This window comes from Leptinotarsa decemlineata, unplaced genomic scaffold (assembly GCF_025532065.1).
Source record: "Leptinotarsa decemlineata unplaced genomic scaffold, Ldec_3_MD MMD2_tig00026314_RagTag_RagTag, whole genome shotgun sequence".
Lineage (NCBI taxonomy): Eukaryota > Metazoa > Arthropoda > Insecta > Coleoptera > Chrysomelidae > Leptinotarsa > Leptinotarsa decemlineata.
The window spans coordinates 3,137,161-3,151,865 of NW_027412684.1; the positions used below are offsets into that span (position 1 = coordinate 3,137,161).

The 14,705-nt window shown below is 34.7% G+C and overlaps 1 protein-coding gene across 5 annotated transcripts in view; it reads right to left on the minus strand.

The window, feature by feature from the left end:
* Positions 1-14,705, minus strand: part of ds (dachsous cadherin-related 1) — a 456,386-nt gene that overhangs the window by 8,352 nt on the left and 433,329 nt on the right. For all 5 annotated transcript variants that reach the window (XM_074181624.1, XM_074181623.1, XM_074181625.1 and 2 more), the window contains one exon: positions 1,060-2,619. In XM_074181624.1, coding sequence (XP_074037725.1) covers positions 1,060-2,619 — 1,560 coding nt within the window. The remainder of the gene's footprint in view (positions 1-1,059; positions 2,620-14,705) is intronic.

The following is a 14,705-nucleotide window of genomic DNA, read 5'->3' on the forward strand; positions in this document are numbered from 1 at the left end:
TAATATAGTGGTTTACATCAAAGACACTCTAAAATCGAAATGGTTTTTTAAATTTTCAAGAAAATGAACATTCATTCAATAATAAAAGAGAATTGAATCACTCTTAAATTATGTGAGAAGGCACGCCAGTCAACATGCATGACGTCAATTGCTAACAAACATCAATGATATCACAAGTTACGTTGTTTAATAATAATAATTTGTAGAGATTTCGTTATATTTTTTGTTTTCTCTAGATCATTTAATTAGTTATTTCGACAAGTTTTCAATGAAAATTGTGTTTTTCCGATATTTCTTTTTCTGTGACCACAGATGGACATGTAGTCTCAGATAGAAATTTTGCTGCTGGAGACTGAATTACCACCCGTAGACACAGTTTTTCAATCACAGTGATTGACAGTGAATTTGGCAAGCGAAAAACCAATACTGGGTGAGTAATAAAAATTAAAACTGCATGGTCTGCATCTCTGGGATTGCAGAATCGACAAATACATGCAATACCTATATAAAATGTATCCACGGGTGTGCACATGGCGTCTAATGATCAAGGTCAAAATCAAAATGTCTATAGGTAGCCACGGGGCCCGAATAGACACCTGACAGTGTCCACTGGTGGGCACACGGTACGAAACGTGGCGAATAGTTTAAATTTGCAGAGTAACGATTATTTTACGTTGAAGATTTTTCAGTAACAAACATTAGCAACATATGGTTCACTTTCTTTCTAACCTCAACACTTGAAATTATATCTTTGAACACTTCAAAATTGATGAAATTCAATAAAAAAATACGTATATATCAATTTCACGAATAGCATCTTCAAAACTTACAGTAGAATTATTGTCACAAAAAAAAATTAAATTGTGTATACGCATGTGCCAGATCCGTGCAGGCTAACTAAAGCCATTTTTCCTAATATATTATGTATATGGAACGTGATTACATAACTCATCAGATGTGTGAGAAAAATCTAAGCCAACTAGCAGAGTTCCGAAAAGTGAATACATAACATGTACCTAAATCGTAGCTTCAAAACACATAACTTTCAAATATACTCACTGTCATTTGTAATTCCGGACCTCGCAGAGACTTTGGTAACAACACTTCCAACAGACACGTCTTCCGGAACGCTAACCAAGTACTGCGACTCCAAGAACTTCAACGAACTATTGAGCGATCCCTGCACAACCAATTTCAGTTGCATAGTAGCTTGCTTCGTAGGTGTTCCATGATCGTTCGCGGTAATATTTAGAACAAACGATTTATGACTAGAAGGCAAAGGCTTCGCCAGAGTTAAGGTCCCAGTGTCATACCCCAATGAAAATAGACCCGCGTCATTCCCGTTTGAAATTATATACGTAACTCTGCCGTTGTCTCCACTATCCATATCGATGGCGATGATGTGAGCAATGGTCATCCCCACGCTAGTAGACTCGCTTATTTGTACTGTGGAGGTAGTGGGAACCACAAATTTTGGAGCGTTGTCGTTGAAGTCAGTAACAATTATTCGACCAGTAACAGAGGTGCTAAGCCTTTCAGAGACGTTTTGTGACTGATCAGTTGCAGTCACGATAATGGTGTACTCCTGAGTCGTTTCGAAATCCAGATTTGAAAGTAAAACAAGTGTTCCAGTGAGCAAATCCACGGAAAATATATCAGCCGTGTGGTGTTGTTTCTGCAAGCTATACCTCAACTGACTATTACTTCCACTGTCTGCATCGAACGCTGAAAAATTGAAAACTGGAGTACCTATTTCGGTGTGCTCGTTGATGGGGATGGTTATGGGATCTTGTGGCCATTTCGGTGCGTTATCGTTTACATCGGCAATGTCTACTCTGACAGTGACTGCGCTACTCTGAGGATTGTTCATGGCGCTGGTATCCAGAGCTCTTACCTCCAAGCGATATTCACTCTGTGTCTCTCTATCTAGTCGCCTAGCCACAACAAGAGACCCTGTACTTCTGTCGATGTCAAAAGCATCCCCTATTGTATCCGTAGACAAAGACGTCAAGGAGTAGGTTACATACCCTCCGGAACCTGTTAGCGAATTCTCATCAACAGGTTCCGTGAGAGCGATTGATCCGACTACATAGCCAACGGGAACGTCTTCATCAACTCTGAAAGCCAAACTTGAACTCGTGAAAGTGGGTCTGTTATCGTTCAGATCCAATACTTCGACCCTCAGCATTCGAATGCTCTGCTTGGGTGGTTTTCCTCCATCCGTAACTGCCACAGCAAGACGGTAGATAGTTTTCTCTTCGTGGTCCAGAACCATCCTGGTTTTTATGACGCCGGAGACTGGATCTATGGCGAAGACACCGTGTCCGTCTGAATCATGATTTTTCACTATCGAATATGTGAGGGAGGCGTTGTTTCCGTTGTCAGCGTCGATTGCTCTCACACGAACAACTTCGGTACCTGGTGGCTGTTCTTCTCGGACGCTGATGACATCTTCTTGGGGGTCTACGATTTCCGGGGTATTGTCGTTTACGTCCAAAACGACGATTTTCACGACAACCCTTGAACTCCTAGGAGGTGAGCCTTTGTCTCTGGCTTCAACAACCAAGTCGTGATGTTGTTTGGTTTCTCTGTCCAAAACATCTTTGGTAGTTATATCACCTGGAACAAAAAAAAATAAGGTTCAGTGGAGAGAATCAGTATATAGGAATATAGAAAATAGAGGAAGATTTCAAAGTAGATTTCAAAGACCTCAGCCGAGTTTTGTATGTAGTACCTACAGAGAAGTGAAAACAACGACAGGGGCTTAGAATAGAATCATACAAAACAGATATTGCTGAAAAGTACCGTCGGGGTTCCACAAGAAATCATATCACTGCCTATTTTATTTTCACTGTACATTATAGATGTGCCCAATTATTTATAAAGGTATTATAAAACATTTTATGCCGATGGATCTTCATGCTTATTTTCAAACTACTTAATCAGAATGACTAACCGAAAATAATTGCAACATACTTTCAACAAAATGCAAAAGTGATTTTCAGTTATTCAACTTTATCTGCATCTAAGTAAACTGTTTCCTACCAGCCCATTAGATATTACTCAGAGGTGGATTTCCGAAAGGTTGCCCTTGACTGCGAGAACGTCCAAGAAAGAGACAGCGCCACGAAATGACAATCTTTAGCAGATGATTGAAATGTATGAGAGCCGAGATGCCAGTCACGTTGTCCGAATCTCGGTTGGTCCCAGAAGCCGAAGAATGCTTTTAGCATTCCGCTCTCAGAACAAATAATACGCCGTTGACACTTTCTATAACTACTTTGCTCCAATCAACACACTTTTTGTGGTCCAATTATTGCTGATATATCAAATTACTTCGATGATTGCTGTTCTCGATGCAGATCGCTCTACGGTCAATTACGATTATCAAAACATAAATTGCCTCATATCATTTTTCTTATGAACTGATAATTAGTTTAATGTTCAATCATTATTGTGAGGAAATTGTATTTATGTGGACTATCGGAAGATTTATGTTCATTTCACTGAAAAGTGATAGAAAGTGAAATGGTAATTAGTGTCATTTTAACTTTGGATGTTTCTATTAAAATGAAAACTCAAAATATTATCAAAAAATGGACTAAATAATATTCTATTTTCAATCTGCAATAGGCAATTAGGTTTGATAAGAATATATACTTTACTTTTAATAAGAACTGAAAAAGTGAAAATATTAAATACATTTCAAGAAAAATATTTACAAAGAATGCTCAAAATTAACTCCTTCCTCCAGCTCTAATGTATATATTCTGTAGCATCGAATAAAATTTCATTGGAAATTGTAAATTGTTGGCAGATTATTTCGTATTTCTTGCACCACATGATGAATGTGTTTTCGCAATCCTTGTTCATTATTACATTTCGACACGCTATTTTATGTAGCCCCAAAGAAAAAAGTCAAGAAGGTTCATATTCAGGAACGGTGGTGGCAATGATTTTTTTCTACCCTTTCCTATCCATCTTCGTTGACAGGTACTTATTGAAAATTGCCGAACTTGGCGGTCAAAATGTGGTGGAGCGCCATCTAACTGTGCAAGTTTAAAGGTACTTCGTTTAGAAAGGCTGGCAGATTGTTTGGCAAAAATCGCAAACACTTTTGTCCGTCTCATCTTCCAGGTAGCATATTTGAGTAACACTTTATTGTAAGATATTAATTGAGTGTACAAAACAGCAACACGTGTTTCATTGGGTGCACAAAACCGCAACACGTGTTCCCTCTACAATAGTTTCTTTCGGCTTGTAGTACTTATTAAATTCCACCTACTCATTGCTTAGTGGACATTTAAATGAGTCTGTCAATATTGTTTCCTAATGTTCCAATTGATAAGCAGTTTATGGGTAAGCTCAGGTAATTATTCATGGTTGAGAGAGTACGACGTATCTGTGAACCTGAGAGTCTTGCTGAGGAACTCAATCGTCTAAAAAATGCCTTCGAAGCAAATAGGTACAGCGAAGGAGAATTTGAAGGGGGCATACGACCCAGGAGGGAGTACGCCAAAGTTACTGGGTTTACTTTGGCGGATCAGGAGAGTTGAACCAATATTTAGGACAACAAAAACTATTAGACAAAGTCTATGGTCTGCTAAGGACCCCAGAGAAACTTTATTAATACCCGGGGTATGCCGAAGTCCTTGTAGCTGCGGGTCGCCTACATTGGAACCACGAAAAGAAGTGTAGGTACCCGTCTCTCCGAACACATGCTCTCAACAAAGAAGACACTCAAATTGTCTCATTCGAAGATACAGTAATAATCGATAAAACTCAAAATTACTATCCAAGAGTTTATAGAGAGACAATAGAAATTCAAAAACACAGGGATAATTTCAATAGTGAAGAAGAAGCAATGAACATTAATAAAATCTGGCTACCTGTCCTTGAAGGTACACAAAAAAGGTCAGGTAAGCAAAATCAAATGACAGTATCATGTTAATGCATTCAGAACAACGGGAACAATAACAAACTGGTTCTGAAAGCGATCGTTCCTTGCTATTCTCAAGTTTTTTAGTGCCCAATACTGTAATTTGTGTATGTGCGCTTCAAGTTTGATTAATTCGTCCATAAAATCGAATTAAAAAATTGGATTAGTCGTAGTTCTGATTATTCTCTCCAAAATATTACTCTTTCTTGATAGTCTCATAGTAGAAGAGCTTGTACATACTTGGTATGGTAAAGGTAGAATAATTGTCAGCGTAATACTCGTGCAACTATGGCCCAGGATACACCCGTATTAAGTGAGAATAAATGTATTCTATCTGTTGAATCTTCTTCAGTTTGCTATGGAATATGGATATTCAGAAAGCGCTCATTATTGATAAATTCACAAATTAATTTAAAAAAACAAAGGTTCTCATAATTGCCTACAAAAGTCTACTAGTATTTGAATACTTTAAAAACAAGTGAATAATGTACAAGAATTTCTTATTCGGAAAGTCTGCGTGCACACAATCGGCCGTAGAAACTGCATCTGCAAGTTCACATTAATATCACTTTCATTTCGAGACGCGTAATTCGAGACGAACCACAAATATCTCGGTGTCAGTAACACGTGATTAATCTTGACACCTCTACAAGACACCATTTCGTTAAGATACCATAAGAGGCTTAAAGTTAGTTCGGAACGGCGGTAATTTTCTTCTGGTTTCAATAAAACTCAAGTCGAATAAATAGGGTTTATATAATCGAATAAAGTACTACCTGAAGCAGATCCGATATGATTCCGAAGGCAATCACTTGATAATGATAATAAAAATAAAAATGAAAATAATTTCAATTATTATTGAGAGTTCGACAATGCGATACCATCAGCTGACGATGCGTCTCTAAGCCATATAAGACACGTTTTAGTTAGTTTTGAAGCTTCTGGAATAAGTCAATCCAAATTAAAACGTTTGATAAATCTCGACAAGAGTGACGGGGTTGAAAAAGAACCAAAATAGTCCTCTCATCCAAAGTCCTTAGATTCACAAGAAGCAATTAATTTTGAAACTTGCAATACAAAATATATAAATTAGGGATCTCTAATGAACACTTTGGATAGCATCCTTCTTGAAGTAAAACGAAAATTAAAACGAAAAAGATGTTCGTTTTAAGATAACAGAAAAGACTTATGGGAAAAAGACACTGTTGTAAAAAAATTTTTTAGCTCTCCATTCATATATGTCGATGAAACTTGGTTATTTTCCAAGTCTAAAAATAATTTGAGCAAGACTATACTATAGAAAACGACTACATTAGTTAAAGTATTTCTTGATGTTTTTGTGACCCAGTTTCAATATTTAAGGATGTACTGGTGGAGAGAGGGTCAATGGTAAATCAAAAGTATTTTAATTCAACTCGACGTTTCGTCTTTAAGTAACTTATTAAATATACAAACTTATTAAATATACATTACAAAATGGTTGTATAAAAAATTCGGTGAATTTTTTTTAATCAAAATTTTATGTAGATATTAATGAACATTTTTTGGAAATACTGAAATTCAATCAATAACAGTTACCTTAGGTCCTATTGCTTTTGGTCAGCAATAAATATACTTTGGATAACTTTTACAAAAATGTATCCAGTGTTCTACTTTTTTGAGTGGTTTATGTAGTAGTTATATCATAGTAATAATAGTAAAATAATAATAATTTCAATTTGTTGTGATACATAATATATAAAGAAAAAAATTAGGTATTAAATAACATACACTGGAGAAATAGTATAATATGCATATGTACTTTTCTCATAAACAGTTTTTAATTTTTACATTATGTGAATTTGATTATTTATACCATTTCATTTTTTAAATTTTGCTTAAAATACTTCTATACGTTTCAGAAAGGTATTCACAATTTTATTTTTGTGTTCAACAGATACGATTCAAATAAGTTTGTAGATCTTTAAATAAAATATATCGAAATCATAGTTGATCTAATGTTAAATAGCACTAGAAGATAATGCGGACAGTGGCCCATGCGAAGTCAGTTTCGGTGCGTTTCGTTGAGCAAGCGGGAATGCCGTTGGACCGCTTCTTCAGCTGAGGCCTGCCTCCTTCACGTCCCTTCCGCCGGATTCCTTGTGAATAGTTTACGCTGTACGGTCTCAGGCACTCGCCTCTCGCAAATAGATCATGTTTGAACGTCCTCTAATGTCTATACTAATTATTGTGAAGTTTTGCCGATAGTACGCTACGTTACTGTTCTTTGATGTGTTGAAGTTCCAGTGAATGGAGGTTTAAAGGTTTCCCACCAAACGGATGAGTCGAGTCTGTGTTTTGTTTACGAATTTGAAAACAAAGACTGAGGAAACAAAACACCGTAAAAACTTGAACTCTAAAATTATATTTCAACTAGGGGTACACGGTGAAGTCTTCAGTTTTGTTTATATTATCAGTCAGTTCAGTCAAATAAACACGAAGTGTATAAGGATACACTTTCAATTGGAAACATTCACTGCACAACTTTTCAAAACTTTTTTTCAGTTGAGGAACCCAAAAAAAATTGGGTTTTCCCGAATATTAACGTTCTAAAGGAAGCTAAGTATAGAAACTTCATTATCTCCATTAATTATTCAATGCGTAGGCAACATTCAGGGATATGACAAGTTTCTGACAAACTGGACCCTTCAGTGGTTTATATTACGCAGTAATTTTTTTTTATTTCGAGGGTTAAGTTTAAAAATGGTTTTGACGATACTCACTCCATTCAACTCAATATTTTTTGTATATTGTTTGTTGTTATATTAGTTGAATAAAGACGTTTTAACTGAATACTTGTTCAATTCAATATTATTACGAAAATACACTTTTTTAAATTGCAAAATACGTATTTTTATCAACTCATAGGAAATGGTGTTATATAAAATGTGTTGGAGATGAAATACTCATTACTCCATATATTCCAAAACAAACATCCTTCGGATGACGGACACACAATATATGAGACGTTCTTTCAGGAGCCTGAATAATTGATATTTTTTTGCAGTTCTAAAAAGATGCCTTAATATATTTAAAACATCTGCACCTACAAATACCAATTTTTCATTGATAAAAAAATTAACATTTTCATCAGCTTAGAGAAAATCATGTAACATGAGATTAAGTTATGCATCAGCAGGAATAAAGATTTTCATTAGTCTATCTGTGGACGTCTTACTAAAACCATCATATAACCGATGCAAATACATTGTTCACCGGGTCAACTTGCGCCAAAGTTACTCGCACGGTAGCTCAAATAAAAATCTAAAGTTGTATTTTCTTCCATAATTTCTTACAACGAAAAGCAATGCCTCATCAGATGTCATATCGTGAGTATTTCGCCCCGAACCCGTCGATATATCTCAGAGCTGCATGATTGCCTCCAATGGCCGCCGCAGAAAAGGATATCCATCTTGCAAAATTGAGTTTCTAGGCTAGTTGAGCATAAAACTCAAACACGATCCTAATTTACGATAGCTTTGCATGAATATTATTGTAAATAATTCCTTGTGGAATAATTTACGGTTTGCATGCTCCGTTGAACTTCAACACTTTGGTACCACGAGTTAATTGCTTGTGATTTCTTCAAAATGGACTAATTTGTATTTGTTGCGGGTAAACGAATGAATTTTCTGAATGATGTGATTAATTTTTGAATAATACAGATGTTTAGTTTTACTTTCACTGGACAGATATATCTGCAGCCGGACCACTATTTGTTTTTGAAAAGTTCAATTTGGACGGATAAAAATCAAAATCAAAGGAACATTCTGATTAGCATGCTACATTCGAAGCTTCATTTTTTTGACAATTTTCTAATATGAGTTGAAGGAAAACTGATCTTTTCCTTTTTCAATGTGGGAGGTTCAAATTTACATTATCTGAAGTTTGATTGATGTTGTAAGTTAATGCAATCCACAGTTCACTGATTACCAATTCTGTCATTGGCAGATGATCCGAATTTTCGAATTTATTGATTTCCAAGCATTTAAAAAAATTATTGACTTTTATACATTTTAGATAATACAATAGATGATTAGCAAATTATTTTTTCATTGAAAACACTACATATAGCACTTTATGATCAGCAGCGATCGCACGCGTTTGTATGTATATTTAGAATCAGAATTCCACTTGTGCGTAGCCCAGGCAGGTCGCTAGTTATATCTAAATCGTAACATTTGTGGATGGCAATTTGTTTTTAAGGAAATTCATTCTCTTTGAAAATTGCTTTCGGAAAAAGTGAAATATTTAATCTGTGAAGTATACTATTGAATGTTTTGTATTATTATTATTTCAGTGATAGTCGAGTAAAAATAATTATTAGGTGATTCAATACTGTCTCAGTGGTGAATGGAATTGACAAATTTTTCTGAGACATCCAACTGCCTACTTGTAGCACTAATCATATACTGTCTTACAAAAATCATGGAAGTTCCTAATTATAATCTCTTTCAAATTCGCATTCCCAAGATCCGGCCGACGCTGTCTGCAACGTGCCGAAGGAATTGAGTTATGTTCCATAGATCTATGCAAGTGGTACATTCAGAGATTGATTCATGAACTGTAATGCGATTAAGGCCGCGGCATTTGTTCTCTTCCGATACCTCGAACAAATCCGATACATGTGAGATACTAAATATGATTTATACGTGACAAACGTGTCAGATCGACGCTTTTATTTTCTCGCGATTAATCAGTTCAGCGTTGCCAGGTGCAGACATATTTCTTTGGATCTGAAGAATTTGATTATAATATAAAGAAATATAGAAAGAAATAACTCCCTAAGAAGTAAAAATGAAAAAACTGCATTGTGCTCAAAAACAAAAAAAATTTTCACTTCACATTCTGAATAGCATCCTAACTAATTTGAAAGATCTATCTATGTTATAATCTCTTGATGAGGCAGCCCTCCGAATTTAACTCTCAGTGGTCTATGAAAGAATAATAGATAAATGTAATATTTTCATTATGAGATTTAAACCTGAAGTTTTCCTACAATTTTCTTTTCTCTCAGCATCAAGAGTTGTTAGTTAATATTTACCAATTTTGTACTTTATTACACTGCATACTCATTCCCTCGTGCTTTCATTTTTACTCGGCTTCAATATGAAATTATAGGTTTAGGTTAGGTTAGGTTCAAAGTAAGTGAGTCTATTCGACCCTCCACCGCAACTCACAAGGGTTTATTGTGGCTCACACCTATTCACACTCGGCCAAATAAACCCAGCTTCTTAACGGAGCCGATTAGTTTGTATGGTGAGTGGTCTTTCAGGTCAGATGGTAAGAGTACGGCTCTGCCGAACTCTAAAAACCTGATTCGGTCCCCAGCGGGGCCGGCACAAAGTTTATGCTTTACTGTTTCATTGTTAACAAGGTAGTCGGATAGTCAAGGTGCAAGATTCCCACCTTGACACCCACGACATCCTTCACATATGAGGGTTTTTGCACGTCAGCTACACCTGACGATGCCTTAGATTCAGCCGTGCAGGGATTTTCCGCCTCTGGTTTTGGTGAATCATTACTTGAGCACAAACGTTTGCTAACCTGCTCATGGGGGGTTTGTTTCCCCACCTAAGACACATTCTGCGTATGCCGCTCTCAAGATGTTGGTGCTAGGCGGTTTTGTAAGGTACCCCGCTCTTGAGGAGACGACTCAGTTGTTTCCTGGCTGCACCACAACTATAGGTACTGTAATTGGTAATTTTAGTCTCAGTTTCATTTAGCTAGCTGGATTTCAAAGATGCCATGAAAACAGTATCCCGGAAAATGATCAATTCTATATAATTTCCACATCCAACACACATTATACTCGGGTATTAAATTCGGGTAGCATCACCGTGACGAAGTTACATTTACTTCATTAGATTTCAGAGATGCAATGAATAATATGTTAAAAGTACTCATTTTCTGAGAAGTGACAAATTTCAAAACAAATATCTACTTTCACAAACTCATTTGAGCATATCGTTAGTTAATGACGTTGCTCTATGAGTTACAAAATAGCTAGTGAGATTAATAGTCATGAATGTCATTTGGTAACATAAGTCAATTAAAACTCAATCGCTGTGGTGCCATCTGGCCTAGTTATGAATAGAACATTTAACTGGAGTATCCGTGTTAGGAATCACACGTTAAAAGGTAAAACCTCGTTAATACTTAGCTCGCACAAGTTTCGACTTCTGAGGGTTGTCATTCGTAGGGGTGCGACAGCTGGTTAACGGAAAAACAGATTTTAAAACATTTTTTTCAAAACAGATACGTAGTTAAACATTTTTGGATTCAAATAAATCCAATTATTTCCGATCAAATTGCATGTCATCTGGCAACACTGGTTCAGCGCCTTCTTGCTTAGTAACTACTTATTCCTTTTTACCAACTTCGATTGGACGAACACAGAAACGTTATACATAGAAGATTAAAATGTAATGTTATGCACCTATGACGGTAAACTGTTTTTCAACGATAGACATACATGAAATAATTCAGAAATAAAAAAAAGAATAACTAAAAACGCTAATTAACTTTTTTTTTTGGTTAAATAACGTGTATTATTTCCTTTCTATGTTTTTTACCACTCTTATTCGTAACTAACGTTACTGCAGTTTCGTCCTATACGGACATTTTCAAACTTATACAATAAATGTATATGTATAATGTATAAGTTTGAAAATGTCCATGTAGGACGAAACTGCAGTAACGTTAGTTACAAATAAAAGTGGTAAGAAACATAGAAAGTTTCATTTCTCTTTTCTTCATTATGATTTCCTACCACGTAGTAACAGCTACATCCATCAATTTATTGTATTATTTTTCATTGAAAATAGATTATTAGCGATATAGCAGTGTGTATTTGGAACAGCACAGACAAAACTTTATATACAATATAAATTTTTTTAAAAATATATGAAAGTGATTTGGGCTTAACGACTAAGATAATGTTCAATTTTATCAACAACATTGTATGTTTATTTGCCTATTTTTCGATATCATTTGACCCCATTTGAATACCTGTGACTCTTGAAAATTTTTATATTTTGTGGTGAATAGAAATATATTTCATATCGAATTTAATTCATTCAAAAGAATAATTTCATGTTAGTGTCTTTGAAATACATATTAAAGGATCGAAACGTTTTGTTAGTATTTAGTATTGTATCGCATTTTTAGTCATTGATTACCACCACACCTTCATTTCTCTACAATACAGATGATTTTTCTCGTATTACAAAACCCACAACCAAAGTTGACCATCCGAAGAACAAAGCAAATATTATTAAAGAGAAAATGCACGCGCGTTTTTACTTGACAAATAGTGCTGTCGGCATATTAATACAAAGGATAAATACTGTTTGCATTTCATTTACCGCGGTAAACTTGGTATCAAATGTTTTAGTCCGATAGTTTGTTCAAGAAAGACTACACGAATTCACAATTAACCTATGATGAAATTGTGTATCAGGTAAAACAGCTTACAGAATATTCTTTGTCGACCATGAGAACAGAAAACTTTAGAGTTATATACACCGAAAGGTGATTTTTCCCTTCATTCAACTATTGAATATCGATGATATAAATAAATTCTGAAAGTTTCAGTACCAGATTACAACTCCCAATCGGCAGTGACAGACTGATGAAACATGTTTATGAAAGTTTGTGAAAACATTAGTCGTAAAAAAGTGCCTAACATAGTTGGTCGTAATACATAATTACATCGTTTCTGCAACTATGGTGTTATGAGACTCATTTTAAAATTGTTTTCAAAATCATCTTCAGCACTTATGATGCAATGTTTGTAACCTTTGGTGTAGTAATGAATATTACTGGAGTTTTTTCCCAACAACAAATCGTTATTTTTAACACCTCGACAAGTGTTTCGATCACCAAGGGATCATCTTCAAATAGGAAGATTAATCTTCCTTCCCAACACCAAATCGTTATTTTCAACACCTCGACACGTGTTTCGATCACCAAGTGATCAACGATTTGGTGTTGGGAAAAAACTCCAGTAATATTCGTCTTCAGCAGATGTTTCATTATTTACATATTTACATACAAATTAGTCCATTCTTTACATATGATTTTACACTACTCCAATCCAGATCAAATGTTATATGAAATAACAATCAAATTCAAATTTTGCAAACCTGTTGCTCAAAAAAATTTAATTTAGTCATTCAAGAAAAGTCGAAAGAATTGATGAGATATACCGAATTTTTTTTAAACAAATCTGAAAATTAATGTACCTGCTACCAATAACTGTTATCCGGTGTTTGAATACAATATCGGTTTGATAAATTGCTACTAAATCACTATATCTGGCGATAAGGATAGTATCATTTTTGTAATAGCAAAATAGCGGGTTTGAATTTCAATTTCAACATTGGCATTCCAATATCTACTTAATATTGCTTCAAAAATGAATAAAAATATTGAATTGACAATTTAGGCAGCATATCGGCATGATTCATTAGACATGTACTCATTCCAGTGTTATTTTAAAATTGTATTCAAACTCAAAGAAGCATATTGAATTATCAATATATAGTTTAACATCGAATTGAAACAGAAGATTGAAGTGTTTTTTTTTTCTGATGGATTTGGCCGTTACTTGTTGAAGATCCATAGTAATTTCATAAACGACACCTTACGATATTCTCCACAAACTTTATTCAAAGAAATATATCACATGTTTCGCTAACACAGTAGCTTTTTTGTAATGAATTAAGTACTATCTACTGGTACTTAATCACTACGAAAAAGTTACTGGGTTAGCGAAACATGTCGTGATATATTTTCTCAAATGAATTTCATTTCAATATTGAATGTTGTTCAGTTCTAATCTAGAATATTTTTATTGGAATGTAATATTCATTTTATACTGTTTTGGAAACTGAATAACTTTATTGAATTATCAATTCAAGATTATATAAGCATAATAATTTCAATATTGGTTGAATATTGAATTAACAATAAAACAAGTATATTGCAATTTCAATGTATGGTGAATATCGAATGAAAACACTTAATACCGATACTGTAGCTCCGATATTGATACTGATTCTAATCTGAAATACTGATGTTGGCAATGCAATATTTATTTCAAATGGTTTCCAAAAGGGAAAACGGCATTGAATTACAAATTTGTTGAGCACATCCAATATACATATCTTCATTTCAATAGTGGTTGACTAATATACTCTACATGTAAAATCAAACAATGACATCAACAATTTTTCACCCTGCGGTTTACACTTTTCAACCACCTCCAGACCAACTGAGGGGAGGGGTTGACACAGTCAATCAACTCTTCTCTGACACAAAACTAAGAAAAAACCTTTTTTCATATAATTCATGAAGTAAAGTCATTTCAAAAACCGAATAATATGTGTTTTGCTTTTTGACTTTTGACATCCGGATGTTACATCTTTAATCTTGGTTTCTAGATACACCCGGTCAAAAATATGGGAGGATAAATGTATATCAGCACTTCTCTACTTACTAGACACAATTGCAAACATTTAATACTTCCACAAGTTTTTTTGAAAAGGTGATTAGGTATCTCAAAAGTGCCTTTGTCTAAAATGCCAATAAGTAGTGTTTTGTTTTCCTTCGGGAATACGAATGGGATTTGACAGAATGAATCAATCCTTTCCAAATATAAATTTTTCATTGAAACAGATGAAGAACTCCAAGATTATTCCAATATTGCTACTTGCTTAGAATT